Consider the following 14,058-nt stretch of genomic DNA (forward strand, 5'->3'; position numbering starts at 1 on the left):
CAAAGCTGATACCCAGAACTCAACGGGGATGAACATGCAGCCTGCGTATGCAGTGGCAAGCCACTATACCCTCACCCACTTTCTTAATCAATATTTACTCATTACTGACAACAGCCATAAATGGGATAAAACCTTCCAGCACTGCTGGACCTGGATGACTCGGCCAGGCTCTAACACCCTGGTGAATATTTCTAATGGCAGCAGTGACACTAAGCATGATTTCAGGAAATGGCAAGCGAGCTCACATTGCTCCAAATCTGGGTAATTTTCTGGAGCACAGTCATCTATCCATTCATAATAATGTCTAGCAAAAAATAGAACAAGGAGCAGTCATCATGTCATTTTCTAAATATTGCTTCGCACATGATCCAGCATCTAGTGATGGCATTGTGCTGTGTGCTTACTTGCTCAGTCGTGTCCAACTCTTTGTGACCCCATGGGCTGTAGGCACTCAGGCTCCTCTGTCCATGGGGTTCCTCTAGCCAAGAGTGGTTTGCCATGCCCTTCCCCAGGGGGTCTTCCCAACCCAGGGATGGAACTCAGGTCTCCAACATTGCAGTTGGATTCTTTACCATCTGAGCCACCAGAGAAGCCCAAGAATACTGGAGTGGGTAGCCTATCCTTTCTCCAGGGGAACCTCCCATCCCAGGAATCGAACTGGGGTCTCCTACATTGCAAGCAGACTCTTTACCAGCTGAGCTACCCAGGAAGCCCAGTGAGGGCATCAAGGAACAACATACTTATGGAGTCAAAGACCATTTCTAAGTAAACTGAGCTATATCTACCAGGCAGATATTTAAGCCAGGACACTGAAAACATGCTTATGAAATGTTTATACATCAGTAGGGTAAAAATTTTGTGATAGCCAAGTGCAAGCTTAGACTATAAACTTATAATTGAAAACTTTATTTTTGTCAAAAAAGCCCTGTGTATAGAAACAAATGAAATATACTAGGATTAACAGTGAGAATTTGGTGGAAGGATTCTAGCCCATTTTTTCACCTTTCTGTTTTTTCCATACTGTTTTTCATAACTTCTGTGACTCTTTACTTTTTTTTTTGGCCGAGCTGTAAAACTTGTAGGATCTTTGTTCCTCAACTATGAGCCCTCAACAGTGAAAGTGAGGAGTCCTAACCACTGAACTGCCGGGGAATTCCCAAATCTTTGTCATTAATACTTTAAATTGAAATATAGAATACATTCCAATTTTCTAAGTTACCTTTTGAAGAAACATATGCAACGAAGATGAATGAAAACAGGGACTACTTTAACTTCTTAAGTAGTATTCTCACTTGTAAACAACAGAGAAAACACAGGATCAAGCATGTGGACAGATGTAGACTTGCAAAAGCGCCAGAGACCTAATAAGATAGCCTATGCCGGGGGTGAACTGTGGGGACAGCCACTGCCACACCTGCTGAGGCCATCTTGAGATACATCATCTCCCAAGAAGGGGGAGGGTTGCTTTAACCTGACCCACCTGTGTCCAGAGCGTTGTGTTGATAGAGGATACGAGCAGACTGCCTTTGCAAATCCCCAGAATGATGCCAAATTCACGGCCAGCACAAGTGTTTCTGTTTTGGTGCAGTCAGGGTGGGTATGTTTTGTCTTCCATTTCTGTTTTATTTTTTTATGTTTCATCATACCTTAATTTAAATTGGAGTATAATTGCTTCAAAATGTTATGATAGTTTCTTCTGTACAACAGAGTGAATGAGCTACATGTATACATGTATCTCCTCAGTCTTGAGCTTCCCTCCCAACCCCCCGATCCCCATCCTACCCCTCCAGATCATCACAGAGCACAGAGTTGAGCTCCCTGTGCTAAACAGAAGCTTCCTGCTAGATATCTATTTAACTCACGGTAGTGTATATATATCAATGTCACACTCCCAATTTGTCCCACCCTCCCCTTCCCCCACTATGTCCACATGTCTGTTCTCTACATCTGCTTTTCTTTCTTTTTTTTTTGTACATGAATGTTTGGAGCAGTTTTATTTATAATAGCCAAAAAGTAGGTACAATCCAAATGTTCATCAATTGATGAATGGACAGATAAAATGCAGTATATCTATATTGTTGTTGTTGTTTAGTCGTCAAGTTGTGTCCAACTCTTTTGTGACCCCAAGGACTAAGCCCACCAGGCTTCTCTGTCCATGAGATTTCCCAAGCAAGAATACTGGAGTGGGTTGCCATTTCCTTCTCCATACATCTGCTTTTCTATTCTTGCCCTGCAAATAGGTTCATCTGTACCATTTTTCTAGATTCCATATATAGGCATAAATATACAGTATTTGGGCTTCCCAGGTGGCACTAGTGGTAAAGAATTTGCCTGCCATCACAGGAGACAAAAGAGATGCAGGTTCGACCCCTGGGTCAGGAAGATCCCCTGGATAAAGGCATGGTAACCCACTTCAGTATTCTTGCCTGGAGAATCCCATGGACAGAGGAGCCTGGTGGGCTACAGTCCACAGGATCACAAACAGATGGACATGACTGAATCAACTTAACATGCATACCATATTTATTTTTCTGATTTACTTCACTCTGTATGACAGACTCTAGGTCCATCCACATCACTGCAAATAAGCTAATCTTGTTTAAGGCTGAATAAGATTCCATTGTATTTACATGTATCACAGCTTTATCCATTCATCTGTCAACAGACATGTAGGTAGGTTGTTTCCATGTCCTGGCCAGTGCTGCAGTGAACATTGGGGTACATGTGTCTCTTTGAATTATGGTTTTCTCGGACTATATGCCCAGTAGTGGGATTGCTGGGCCATATGGGAGTTCTATTTTTATTTTTTCAGGAACCTCCATACTGTTCTCCATTGTGGCTGTATCAAACAACATTCCCACCAACAGAGCAAGAGGGTTCCCTTTTCTCCACAGTCTCTCCAGCACTGTTTTTTGTAGATTTTTTTTTTTTAACTTTTTGTGTTGGGGTATAGCTGATTTGTTTGTAGATTTTTTGATGATGGCCATTCTGACTGGTGTGCAGTGATGCTTCATTGTAGTTTTGATTTGCATTTTTCTAATAATTAATGATGTTGAACATCTTTTCATGTGTTTGTTGAGCATCTTTTCATCTGTTATGTCTTCTTTGGATAAATGTCTACTTAGATCTTCCACCCATTTTTTTGATCCGATTATTTTGTTTTATATTGAACTGCATGAGCTGCTTGTATAGAGATTAATCCTTTGTCAGTTACTATGCTTGCAAATATCCTCTCCCATTCCAAGGGTTGTCTTCTTTTTTTTTTAATTTTTTTTTAATTTGTTTTTATTAGTTGGAGGCTAATTACTTTACAATATTGTAGTGGATTTTGCCATACATTGACATGAATCACCCATGGATTTACATGGGTTCCCCATCCTGATCCCCCCTCCCACCCCCCTCTCCATCCCATCCCTCTGGTCATCCCAGTGCACCAGCCCTGAACACTTGTCTCATGCATCCAACCTGGGCTGGTGATCTGTTTCACCCTTGATAGTATACTTGTTTCAATGCTGTTCTCTCAGAACATCCCACCCTCGCCTTCTCCCACAGAGTCTAAAAGTCTGTTCTGTACATCTGTGTCTCTTTTCCTGTTTTGCATATAGGGTTATTGTTACCATCTTTTTAAATTCCATATATATGCATTAGTATACTGTATTGGTCTTTATCTTTCTGGCTTACTTCACTTCATATAATGGGCTCCAGTTTCATCCATCTCATTAGAACTGATTCAAATGAATTCTTTTTAATGGCTGTATACACATATACATAGTGTATATGTACCACAGCTTCCTTATCCATTCGTCTGCTGATGGGCATCTAGGTTGTTTCCATGTCCTGGCAATTATAAACAGTGCTGCAATGAACATTGGGGTGCACGTGTCTCTTTCAGATCTGGTTTCCTCAGTGTGTATGCCCAGGAGTGGGATTGCTGGGTCATATGGCAGTTCTATTTCTAGTTTTTTAAGGAATCTCCACTGTTCTCCATAGTGGCTGTACTAGTTTGCATTCCCAACAGTGTAGGAGGGTTCCCTTTTCTCCACACCCTCTCCAGCATTTATTGCTTGTAGACTTTTGGATAGCAGCCATCCTGACTGGCGTGTAATGGTACCTTGTTGTGGTTTTGATTTGCATTTCTCTGATAACGAGTGATATTGAACATCTTTTCATGTGTTTGTTAGCCATCTGTATGTCTTCTTTGGAGAAATGTCTGTTTAGTTCTTTGGCCCATTTGTCTTTTCATTTTATGGTTTCCTTTGCTGTGCCAAAGCTTTTAAGTTACTAGGTCTCATTTATTTTTATTACTCTAGGAGGTGGGTCAAAAAAGGTCTTGCTGTGATTTATGTCAGAGTATTCTGCCTGTTTTCTTCTAGAGTTTTAGAGCGACTAGTTTTATATTTAGTTCTTTAACACATTTGATTTTTGTGTATGGTGTTAGGGAATGTTCTAATTTCATTCTCTTACATGTAGCTGTCCAGTTTTTCCAGCACCACTTACTGAAGAGGCTGTCTTTTCTCCACTGTGCATTCTTGCCTCCCTTGCCAAAGACACGGTGACTGTGGGTGCATGGGTTTATCTCTGGGCTTTCTATCTTGTTCCGTTGGTCTATATTTGTTTTTGTGCCAGTAGCATACTGTCTTAATTACTGTAGCTTTGTAGTATAGTCTGAAGTCAGAGTTGTCTTCCATTTCTGAGGATGGACCCCAGAAAATAAAGCCCAAAGGCTCAGATTCTGACACTGCCAAAAGCAGAACAAAATTAACATAGTAAATCTGAATTTTGGGGGCAGGCCTCCACTGTTCTAGTTGCCCTGAAATCAAATGAACCTTGCACTGATGAATATGCCCAATTCTCCTTCTCCCCTCTGTAGACACAAAAAAAGGGCACTGACTTTCCTAACATGTTTCAAGCAGCTGAAGTTTCTGGAGCAAGATTAATTCTTGCCTCTGCATCAAGATAACTTGCATTTGAAGCCTACTTCCCAAAGGATATGGAGTTTAACATATCACAAACACCTACCTTTCTAGGTCACCTGTTCTTTCGACTTTTGAAAGAAACAAAGCTCCTAGGAAAACACACCATGATAAGCAAGTTGCTTCAAACTTTGAGGACATCAATCCTGGGCAGTTGGGCAATCCTACCCATACTTATTTCATGTGATGCTTTCTACTGTATGTGCCTGCATTCCTGAGAATGGAAGCAGGAAAGGGCTGGGCTGGCTTAATTTGACCCACCTTGTGTCCAGCAGCGTAACAAAGGGTGTCAAGGTTAGACCACCTTTTCAAACCTAATAGCCACCTCTTTTGATCTTTCTTCCTTGCTCTCCAATTCCAGACTTTCTGTGAACAAGACATGTCAACAGCGCCACCTCTGGGCAGCATGTGATTCCTCTCAGCTTCCTAGCCCCAAATCAGCAGAAGAAAAGCCCTAATTTGGGGGCAATGGATCAAGTTGACTGAGAGGATGAGAGGAATGGTGCATAGGGTCTCTTGGGAGCCATTTCCAATGTGGAGATTTTGAGTAAGAAAAATTGCCAATCCAATGCCAGGGGACAAGCACAGTTCCTTATACCTGGGGGTGGGAAAGAGCATGTGGTTCTTTGCATCTTGATTCCTACTAGGAAAGCACAAGGAGTATCCTGGGCTGACGGGATAAACGATTCTTAGGAGCAATGGGAGCTCTGCACCACTCCCTTTTCTGCTCCAGACGAACAAAAGCTGGACAGTGGGAAACACAGTGCTTTTCATACCACAGCTTGATCCATTTGTCTGGGGATAAAGAATGGGAGGATGAGGAAGGTAGGTGATCAGGCTGTGGAGAAGGGCTCAGTAAACACCCTACTGAATCAATGAACAAAGCTGCTGGGAGAAACCTGTACCCTGGGGCAGGCTGGGGCAGCCAGTGCTATAATTCCCCTTTAGCCTGAGTCCTTGGTGCTCAACCACGGCTCTGCAGACCAAGTTCAGAGCATTCACTGCCACTCTGGATGCTCCAAATGTCACCTTCTAACTGGGACGTTAGTTGGAAGTTGGGAAGACCTCTCAACAGGTGGGTCGAGATCCAAAGCCTGACCCAGGGCTATCATGCTATGCCCCAGACTGGATACCGGAACTGGTAGGGAAGCAGTCAAGCCACTGGTGCCAATGACTAGGCACTGTTCTTATACCTGAGGGAGGCAGGAGATGAAACACGGCATTTCTAGGGACAACACACGGTGTTGCATCTTTATTCTATGTCTGGTCACAGCAAATCTCACACACTCAGAACTGCAGCCAGGCTGAGTGCCACGGGGCTACAAGCAGATGGAGGAAAGGAAGACCACCTATCTACTCTGTTGTTTGCAAACACTCTGGATGGAAAGCACAGATGCCCCACTAGGCACTCGGAGGTGACGAAGCCACATTCCCATCTCCAGATCCCAGAGGCATCTCAGAAGGAAGACAGATTCTCACTTGGAGCTTCCAAAATCCAGGGCACCTCTGGAACCCCGAGCCTGGTTCCAACAAGTCACTCCGAGTCCAGGCTCCACTGCTGACGGGAGCATCTGGAGCTGGTGTCAAGGCAGCCTGGGGGCTGAAAAGGGCCTCAGGCTGGACCACAGAGCAGCCCGGGGAGGAAAGGGGCCCTGGGGCTCAGGGCCGACGATCCTTCCTGCGGAGCTTGTGTCCCACCTGGGAGCCCCGCTGAGTAGCTCTCACCAGGCCCTTGAACTGTCCCTGTAGCTTCATCTTCTTCCTGCAAGAACAATAGGAGGGTCACGTCTCCCTGAGACCAGGCAGTCCCCCTTCCCTTAATGTCAGAAGATAGCCCCCGACCCCGACACCAGCTTGAACAGGGAGAAGGGGCACTGCCAGGAGGTGGGCAGCATGTGATCAGCACAGAGCATGCCCTTTGTGTTTAACAGAGCAGTTCAAGTCAATAATACTTGAAGGTGCACGTGAACAAGTAAAAACAGAAAACTGGAAGAGACTTGAGCAGTCGAGTGGACAGTGTAATGAACGCATGCCAGCCCAGCCTGCACAGACCGTACCTGCGGTTGAGCTTGGTTCTGTTGAGGGGGATGTAGGCGTAGGGGTCGAGCCGACCCTTCTTCTTCACGTCACCCTTTGCTTTCTGCTCACCCAGAGAAATAGAGTCAGTCGGGAGTGTGGGTTTCCCTTTCCACCCTTGCCCCTGTTGTGACAGACCGTGTCCTCCCTTCCCGTCATTCTCTGCCTCAGGTGGCACCCAAGAGCTCCTGCACCCCGAGATGGCCACCCAACAGGGGCCTGGACCACAAGACATCTGTGTGCCCCTGGGTGTGGCCTTCTGCTGGCTCCACAAAAGGTGCCTCTTGGGGTGGTGATGGGCACCCGGCCCCCGAGCCCCAACCAGGGGAGCCCTTCCCCTGCCCCCAGCTCTTACCTTTGCCTTGTACTCAGCCCCGGGGATAGTCTTCTTGGCCACTGGGCGATGGATGCCAGCGCCTCCCGCTAAAGGGGGAACACAGAGGCCATGAGAAGGCGACAGGCACCTTCTCAGAACGCTGCTGGGGAGGTGAGTCACAGCCAGGACCGGACGGCTGTCTCCTAGCAACAAAGGACGAAGACCCTCCTCGAGAAAGGACTGGCCAGTGACTTGACAATCAGACCACTGGGCTCCTCAGGCTGATTCGAATCCACATAAACCTACCAGTGACCTCTGGGAAATATATATATTCTCGACTAACACAAAATAGCACACTCTCTCCAAACTGGACCTTCTCCATTTGTTCTAGAAGAAAGATCACAGGCTTTGAAATCAGGCGACTGGGCTTCAACTCCAGGCAAGACTCTTAACCTCCTGGAGCCTCTTAGGCTTATTTGTCAAATGAGGCACTAAGGCTGGATCTCAATTCAGCTTTACAGCAACACCGTGAGATAGAAAGGCAGCTCTCATCCCATCGTACAGACATGAAAACTGAGGCTTCAAGACTGAAGTGCTTCCAAAGTCGGCGTCATTTCCAGTCTGGGCTTCCACACAGTCATGGATGGAATCCCACAGTGCTGACTGAGGACAGCTCTCTGAGATGACCCAGATGACCCTCCTTTACAGGTAAGAAGCCACAAGCTCAGAGAGGCAGCGTGACCAGGCCAAGGTCACACAGCTGAGCGCAGCTGGGCCAGCAGTCCTGAACCAGGCTCCTGCTGCGTTGTACGCTACTACCACTTCTTCACCACACCTTCCTAGAGCAGAGGAGGTGAGCTGGGATGTGGCCTGCGGGGCCAAGAAGTGGAAGGAGCCATGGCATTCTTCTACTGGTTGATGCCATGCGGCTGTGAGCAAACACTTGCTACTGGGATCGGGGACTTCCTACATGAGCCCCTAGAACTCCAGATGCAGAGCAAGGGCCTGGGAGCAGGGACCCTGCAGGGGCTGCCTAGGGGGATGGAGGTAGAGGTGAGACCTCTCCTGGCTTTGGGCAGCCACCTTGGCACCTCTAGCAGCTACTCCAGGAGCTCAGGAACAACTGCACAGGGGGACTCCCTGGGCAGGCCTCTCAACTGCCACCCCCAGCACAGGACTAATCTGGCCTGACCCAAGGCCGTATAAGAGACACCCCCCAGAAGGGTGGGCTGCAAGTCTCAGAAAATCTTGGGTGGGTGGGCTTAGAGGCTTCCCAGAGGGGCTGGGGGATCTGTAATCTGTACACAGATCTAACCCCCAGCTCCCCTGGTCCTCAGCCCAGTCTTAGGTGACGTATCAGGCAAACTTGGCTGGTGTCACCTGAGTGCAACCAGGCCTTGCAATCTCTTGGCTCTCCCTGCAACACACTCAGCCTAGTGCAGATGACAGCGTACCTGCTCAAACAGAAAAGACAGGAAGCCTCACCTTGGTACTGAGGGGGCATCTCCAGCTCTTCGTCGTCAGCCTCTTTCTGCTTAATCTTCTGGTGCTTTTTCTATAAAGAAGCAACAAGCAAAGTTCATGAACAAGGGGACGTGATCATACTCGCTAAGGGCAGCAGTAAAAGCAGTCGTCGCCTGCATTAGCAGAAAAGGTTCCCTGCCAAGCACTTGATCCCCCACCTACAGATGATGACACTGAAGCTCAGAGAGGGCAAGTAACCACGCAAGGTCACGCAGCTAGGCAGCGCAGACGTGGGCTTACACTTTTAACAACCCCTGTGACCTGGGGCAGGCTGCTTACCTACTGTAGCCCCCTCTGGAAACAGGAATGATAGAGTCCCCACCTCCTGGGAGGATCAGTGAGGCGACACATGGGGCCCTTGGCACTCCCGAGTGGTAGGTACCCGACCCCACATGGAGCCGGCCCGTGGCAGCACGAAGGCCGCCTACTGCTCCTGCTGCCTGCACAGCACATGCCCTCGGGGGAGAGACAAGGGACAGTCTCTCTCCCTTCCTGGTGACAGCGCAGCCAACACCGAAGGAAGCACCGGGTGCTTCGGGGGACCCGAGCCCCCAACATGCCCTGCAAAGGGGTTGGCCGTGACATCGCAAGCTCCAGACTGCCTGCTATGCGCAGTCCCAGGGCTCCACTGGGAAGTCAGGAGGCAGGGCAGGTGACTCTGTGGAGCAGGGAGATGGCGAGAAGCTCTGAGGCCCAAGGCTTAGGCCTGAGGGCCCCGGCCCTCTAGCAGCAGGAATTACTACTCACACTCTTGACGCCTGCGTCTTCCATCAGGTCAGCCATCTCCTCATCCTCCCCTGGAGCCAAAAAGAGAGGTCTGTGATCACGCAGGGACCTCCCTACTCCTTCTTCCCGAAGCCCACAAATTTCAACCTGCCTCCTCCCGGCTCGTCAGGCTGCGGGGGCTGCCAACTGCAGCCCCAGGAGACTGGTCCTGTGGAGGACGAGATCTTGACTCCTGCCCCATCCTCCTCCCCATCCTGGGCCCCCTGGACAAAAGTCCCTCCAGGAAGTGGTGACCCAACTTCTAAAGTAAATATAGCTTTTTCTTTGGATACTCTAAGAAAGTGCCAGGTTTCCCGGGGAGCCAGGCACTCCTGCATACACTCCACTTCTCTAGGAAGACTGCCAGTTCCCCTACTTGAGAATCTTTCCCCTCCCCATGTGTGGGGATATAAAGAAGCGTGAACCAACAAAAAGCGCAGGCAAAAAAAATAAAGATAAATAAATTAAACTCCATTAAAAATGTTAAATTTGTGTGTGTCAAAGATGAAGGTCCCAGGATGAAAAGGCAGCCTGGAGGATACGAAAAGTATTTACAAATCATACATCTGATAAACGGTTACTCTCCAAGATAACAAAAAATTGTGAAAAGAAGAGAAGCGAAAAGCAAAGGAGAAAAGGAAAGATATATCCATTTGAATGCAGAGTTCCAAAGAACAGGAAAGAGAGATAAAAAAGCCTTCCTCAGCGATCAATGCAAAGAAATAGAGGAGAACAATAGAATAGGAAAGACTAGAGATCTCTTCAAGAAAATTAGAGCTACCAAGGGAACATTTCATGTAAAGATGGGCTCAATAAAGGACAGAATGGTATGGACCTAACAGAAGTAGAAGATATTAAGCAGAGGTGGCAAAAAAAAAAAAGAGGTGGCAAGAATACACAGAAGAACTATACAAAAAAGATCTTCACAACCTAAATAATCATGATGGTGTGATCACTCACCTAGAGCCAGATATCCTGGAATGTGAAGTCAAGTGGGCCTTAGGAAGTTATCACTATGAACAAAGCTAGTGGAAGTGATGGGATTCCAGTTGAACTATTTCAAATCCTAAAAGATGATGCTGTGCAAGTGCTGCACTCAATATGTCAGCAAATTTAGAAAACTCAGCAGAAAAGGTCAGTTTTCATTCCAATCCCAAAGAAAGGCAATGCCAAAGAATGCTCAAACTACTGCACAATTGCACTCATCCCACACGCTAGTAAAGTAATGCTCAAAATTCTCCAAGCCAGGCTTCAACAATATGTGAACCATGAACTTCCAGATGGTCAAGCTGGTTTTAGAAAAGGCAGAGGAACCAGAGATCAAATTGCCAACATCCGCTGGATCATCAAAAAAGCAAGAGAGTTCCAGAAAACATCTATTTCTGCTTTATTGACTATGCCAAAGCCTTTGACTGAAGCAATAGTTAGAACTGGACATGGAACAACAGACTGGTTCAAAATAGGAAAAGAAGTAAGTCAAGGCTGTTATTGTCAACCTGCTTATTTAACTTATATGCAGAGTACATCATGAGAAATGCTGGGCTGGAGGAAGCACAAGCTGGAATCAAGATTGCTGGGAGAAATATCAATAACCTCAGATATGCAGATGATACCACCATTATGGCAGAAAGTGAAGAAGAACTAAAGAGCCTCTTGATGAAAGGGAAAGAGGAGGGTGAAAAAGTTGGCTTAAAGCTCAACATTCAGAAAACTAAGATCATGCCATCCAGTCCCATCACTTCATGGCAAATAGATGGGGAAACAGTGGAAACACTGGTTGACTTTTTTGGGTTCCAAAATCACTGCAGATGGTGATTGCAGCCATGAAATAAAAAGACGCTTACTCCTTGGAAGGAAAGTTATGACCAACCTAGACAGCATATTAAAAAGCAGAGACATGGGATTTCCCTGGTGGCCCAGTGGCAAAGACTCCAGGCTCTCAGTTCAGGAGTCTTGGGTTCGATCCCTGGTCAGGGAACCAGTTCCCACATGCTGCAGTTAAGATCTGGCAGAGCCAAATAAATAATAAATGTTAAAAAAAAAAAAAAAAAAAAAAAAAGCAGAGACATTACTTTGTCAACAAAGGTCCGTCTAGTCAAGGCTATGGTTTTTCCAATAGTCGTGTATGGATGTGAGAGTTGGACTATAAAGAAAGCTGAGCACAGAAGAATTGATGCTTTTGAATGTGGTGTTGGAGAAGACTCTTGAGAGTCCATTGGACTGCAAGGAGATCCAACCAGTCCATCCTAAAGGAAATCAGTCCTGAATATTCATTGGAAGGACTGATGTTGAAGCTGAAACTCCAATATTTTGGCCACCTGATTCAAAGAGCTGACCATTTGAAAAGACCCTGATGTTGGGAAAGATTGAAGGCAGGAGGATAAGTGGATGACAGAGGATGAGGTGGTTGGATGGCATCACCGACTCAATGCACATGAGTTTGGGTAAACTCCGGGAGTTAGTGATGTACAGGGAGGCCTGGCGTGCTGCGGTCCATGGGGTCGCAAAGAGTCGGACACGACTGAGAGACTGAACTGAACTGAACTGAACTCCACGATAGAGAAAGAACTTCTATAGCTAAATAGGAAACAAACAACCCAATTCAAAAATGCACAAAGGACTCGAGTAGACATTTCTCCGAAAAGACAAATGGACAACAAACATGAAAAGATGCTAAACATCACTAATCATTAAGGAAATACAAATCAAAACTACCATGAGATACCACTTCAAACACTCCAAGATGTATACTATCAACAAAATACAAAATAGCAAGTGTTGGTGAGGATGTAAAGAAATTAAAACGCTTGTGCAGTGTTAGCAGGAATGTAAAATGGTACAGTTGTTGAAGAAAACAGTATGGCAGTTCCTCAAAAAATTAAAGACAGAACTACCACATGATCCACTTCTGGGCATGTACCCAAGAGAATTGAAAGCAGGATCCTGAAGGGATATTTGTACATTTATGATCATAGCAGCACCATTTACAATAGTCAGAAAGTGGAAGCAATGCTTATGTCCACTATTGGATGATGAACAAACAAAATGCGGTCTAGATGTACAACAGAACAAGGTCAGCCTTCAAAAAGAAGGAAATTCTGATACGAGCTATGACATGGACGAACCTTGAGGACATTATGCTAAGTGAAATAAGCCAGTCACAAAAGCACAAACATTGAATGATTCCACTTATATGAGGTACCTCAACTCATATTCAAATTCACATTAATACAGATAAAAACCAGAACGGTGGCTGTCAGGGGCTGGGGAAGGGGGAAGCGGGGAGTTGCCATTTCATGTGAACAAGAGTTTCAGTTTTGCGAGATGAAGAGTTCTGGAGATGGGCTGTGCAACAATGTGAGTGAACGGTACACTTAAAAAATAGTTAGGGAATTCCCTGGTGGTCCAGTGGTTAGAACTCTGTGCTTCCACCACAAGGGGCATCTCTGGTTGGGGAACTCAGATCCTGCATGCCACGTGGTGCAGCAGGAAGGAAAAAAAAAAAGAAAAACACAAGAGAGAGAACTTTGAAATTGATCGGCTGGAGGGAAGACAAAGTGAACTGAACCCAATGTCACAGGAAGTGTGTGACCAAGTACGGAACCTGGGTGGTCCCTGGGCTTGTGGGGAGTTCTGAGGGAACACAGCTAAGGTCAAGGGACTGTGGGAAGGCCACATTAAGGACTTGCACTGGATCTTAGAGTGGAGAGGGTCTGGGAAGGTGGAGGGGGGGCAGGGGCGGGGCACATTCAGTGTCAGGAATCCATGCAAGAAGGGAGCAAGGAGATGGGATACACTGAGATGAGAAGGGGGCAGTGAGAGGCCAGATCAGGAGAGAATTAGTGTCGCCACATCCACCCCCAGCAAGTCTACCATTTCATCTTTACAACCACCCTCTGAGGTCAGTGCTGGTGTTACACCCACTGTGGGGTGAGGAAACTGAGGCAGAGGGAGGTTAAGGGACTGTCCACCGTCACACAGCTGGTCAGTCTAGCGGCACGGGCAGCAATGACAGCGCTAGTTGAGAGGCTGCAGTGTGCCGACGGTGAGAACCAAAATAAAGAGGAAGATGTAAATTTTAGAAGACCTAGGCTTTTGTGATCTTACATGATATGGAGAGAGAAATGTGCAGAGAGGGAACAGGAAAGACCAAACAGAACTTGGAGCTGTTACACCTGAGCATCCCTGGACAACAGGAGACAGTGACTTGGGAAGTTGGGAGGGGCTGGCTCTTTTCAAGCTCTAAATGAGATTCCAGACCTCAGCCAAGTTTACACTTGGAATTAAAAAAAAAAAAAAATTTTTTTAAAGGAGGAGGATAAGCAAATAGAACAGAACAGAAGAGAGATCAAGAGAGTGTATGACACAGGGTAAGAGGAAGTACTGCCTTTTGAAGGTTTTGTT

General features: G+C 46.4%; 1 protein-coding gene across 1 annotated transcript in view; it reads right to left on the reverse strand.

The window, feature by feature from the left end:
• Positions 1 to 6,211: 6,211 nt before the first annotated feature.
• RRP12 (ribosomal RNA processing 12 homolog) overlaps positions 6,212 to 14,058 on the reverse strand; it is a 28,872-nt gene continuing 21,025 nt past the window's right edge. Inside the window, exons 30-34 of the mRNA XM_065923008.1 lie at positions 9,637 to 9,686; positions 8,851 to 8,920; positions 7,405 to 7,472; positions 7,031 to 7,113; positions 6,212 to 6,735 (exon numbers count right to left, since the gene is read on the reverse strand). Of these exons, the coding sequence (XP_065779080.1) occupies positions 6,633 to 6,735; positions 7,031 to 7,113; positions 7,405 to 7,472; positions 8,851 to 8,920; positions 9,637 to 9,686 (374 nt within the window). The 3' untranslated portion in view covers positions 6,212 to 6,632. The remainder of the gene's footprint in view (positions 6,736 to 7,030; positions 7,114 to 7,404; positions 7,473 to 8,850; positions 8,921 to 9,636; positions 9,687 to 14,058) is intronic.

The sequence above is a fragment of the Muntiacus reevesi genome, chromosome 2 (genome assembly GCF_963930625.1).
Source record: "Muntiacus reevesi chromosome 2, mMunRee1.1, whole genome shotgun sequence".
NCBI lineage: Eukaryota > Metazoa > Chordata > Mammalia > Artiodactyla > Cervidae > Muntiacus > Muntiacus reevesi.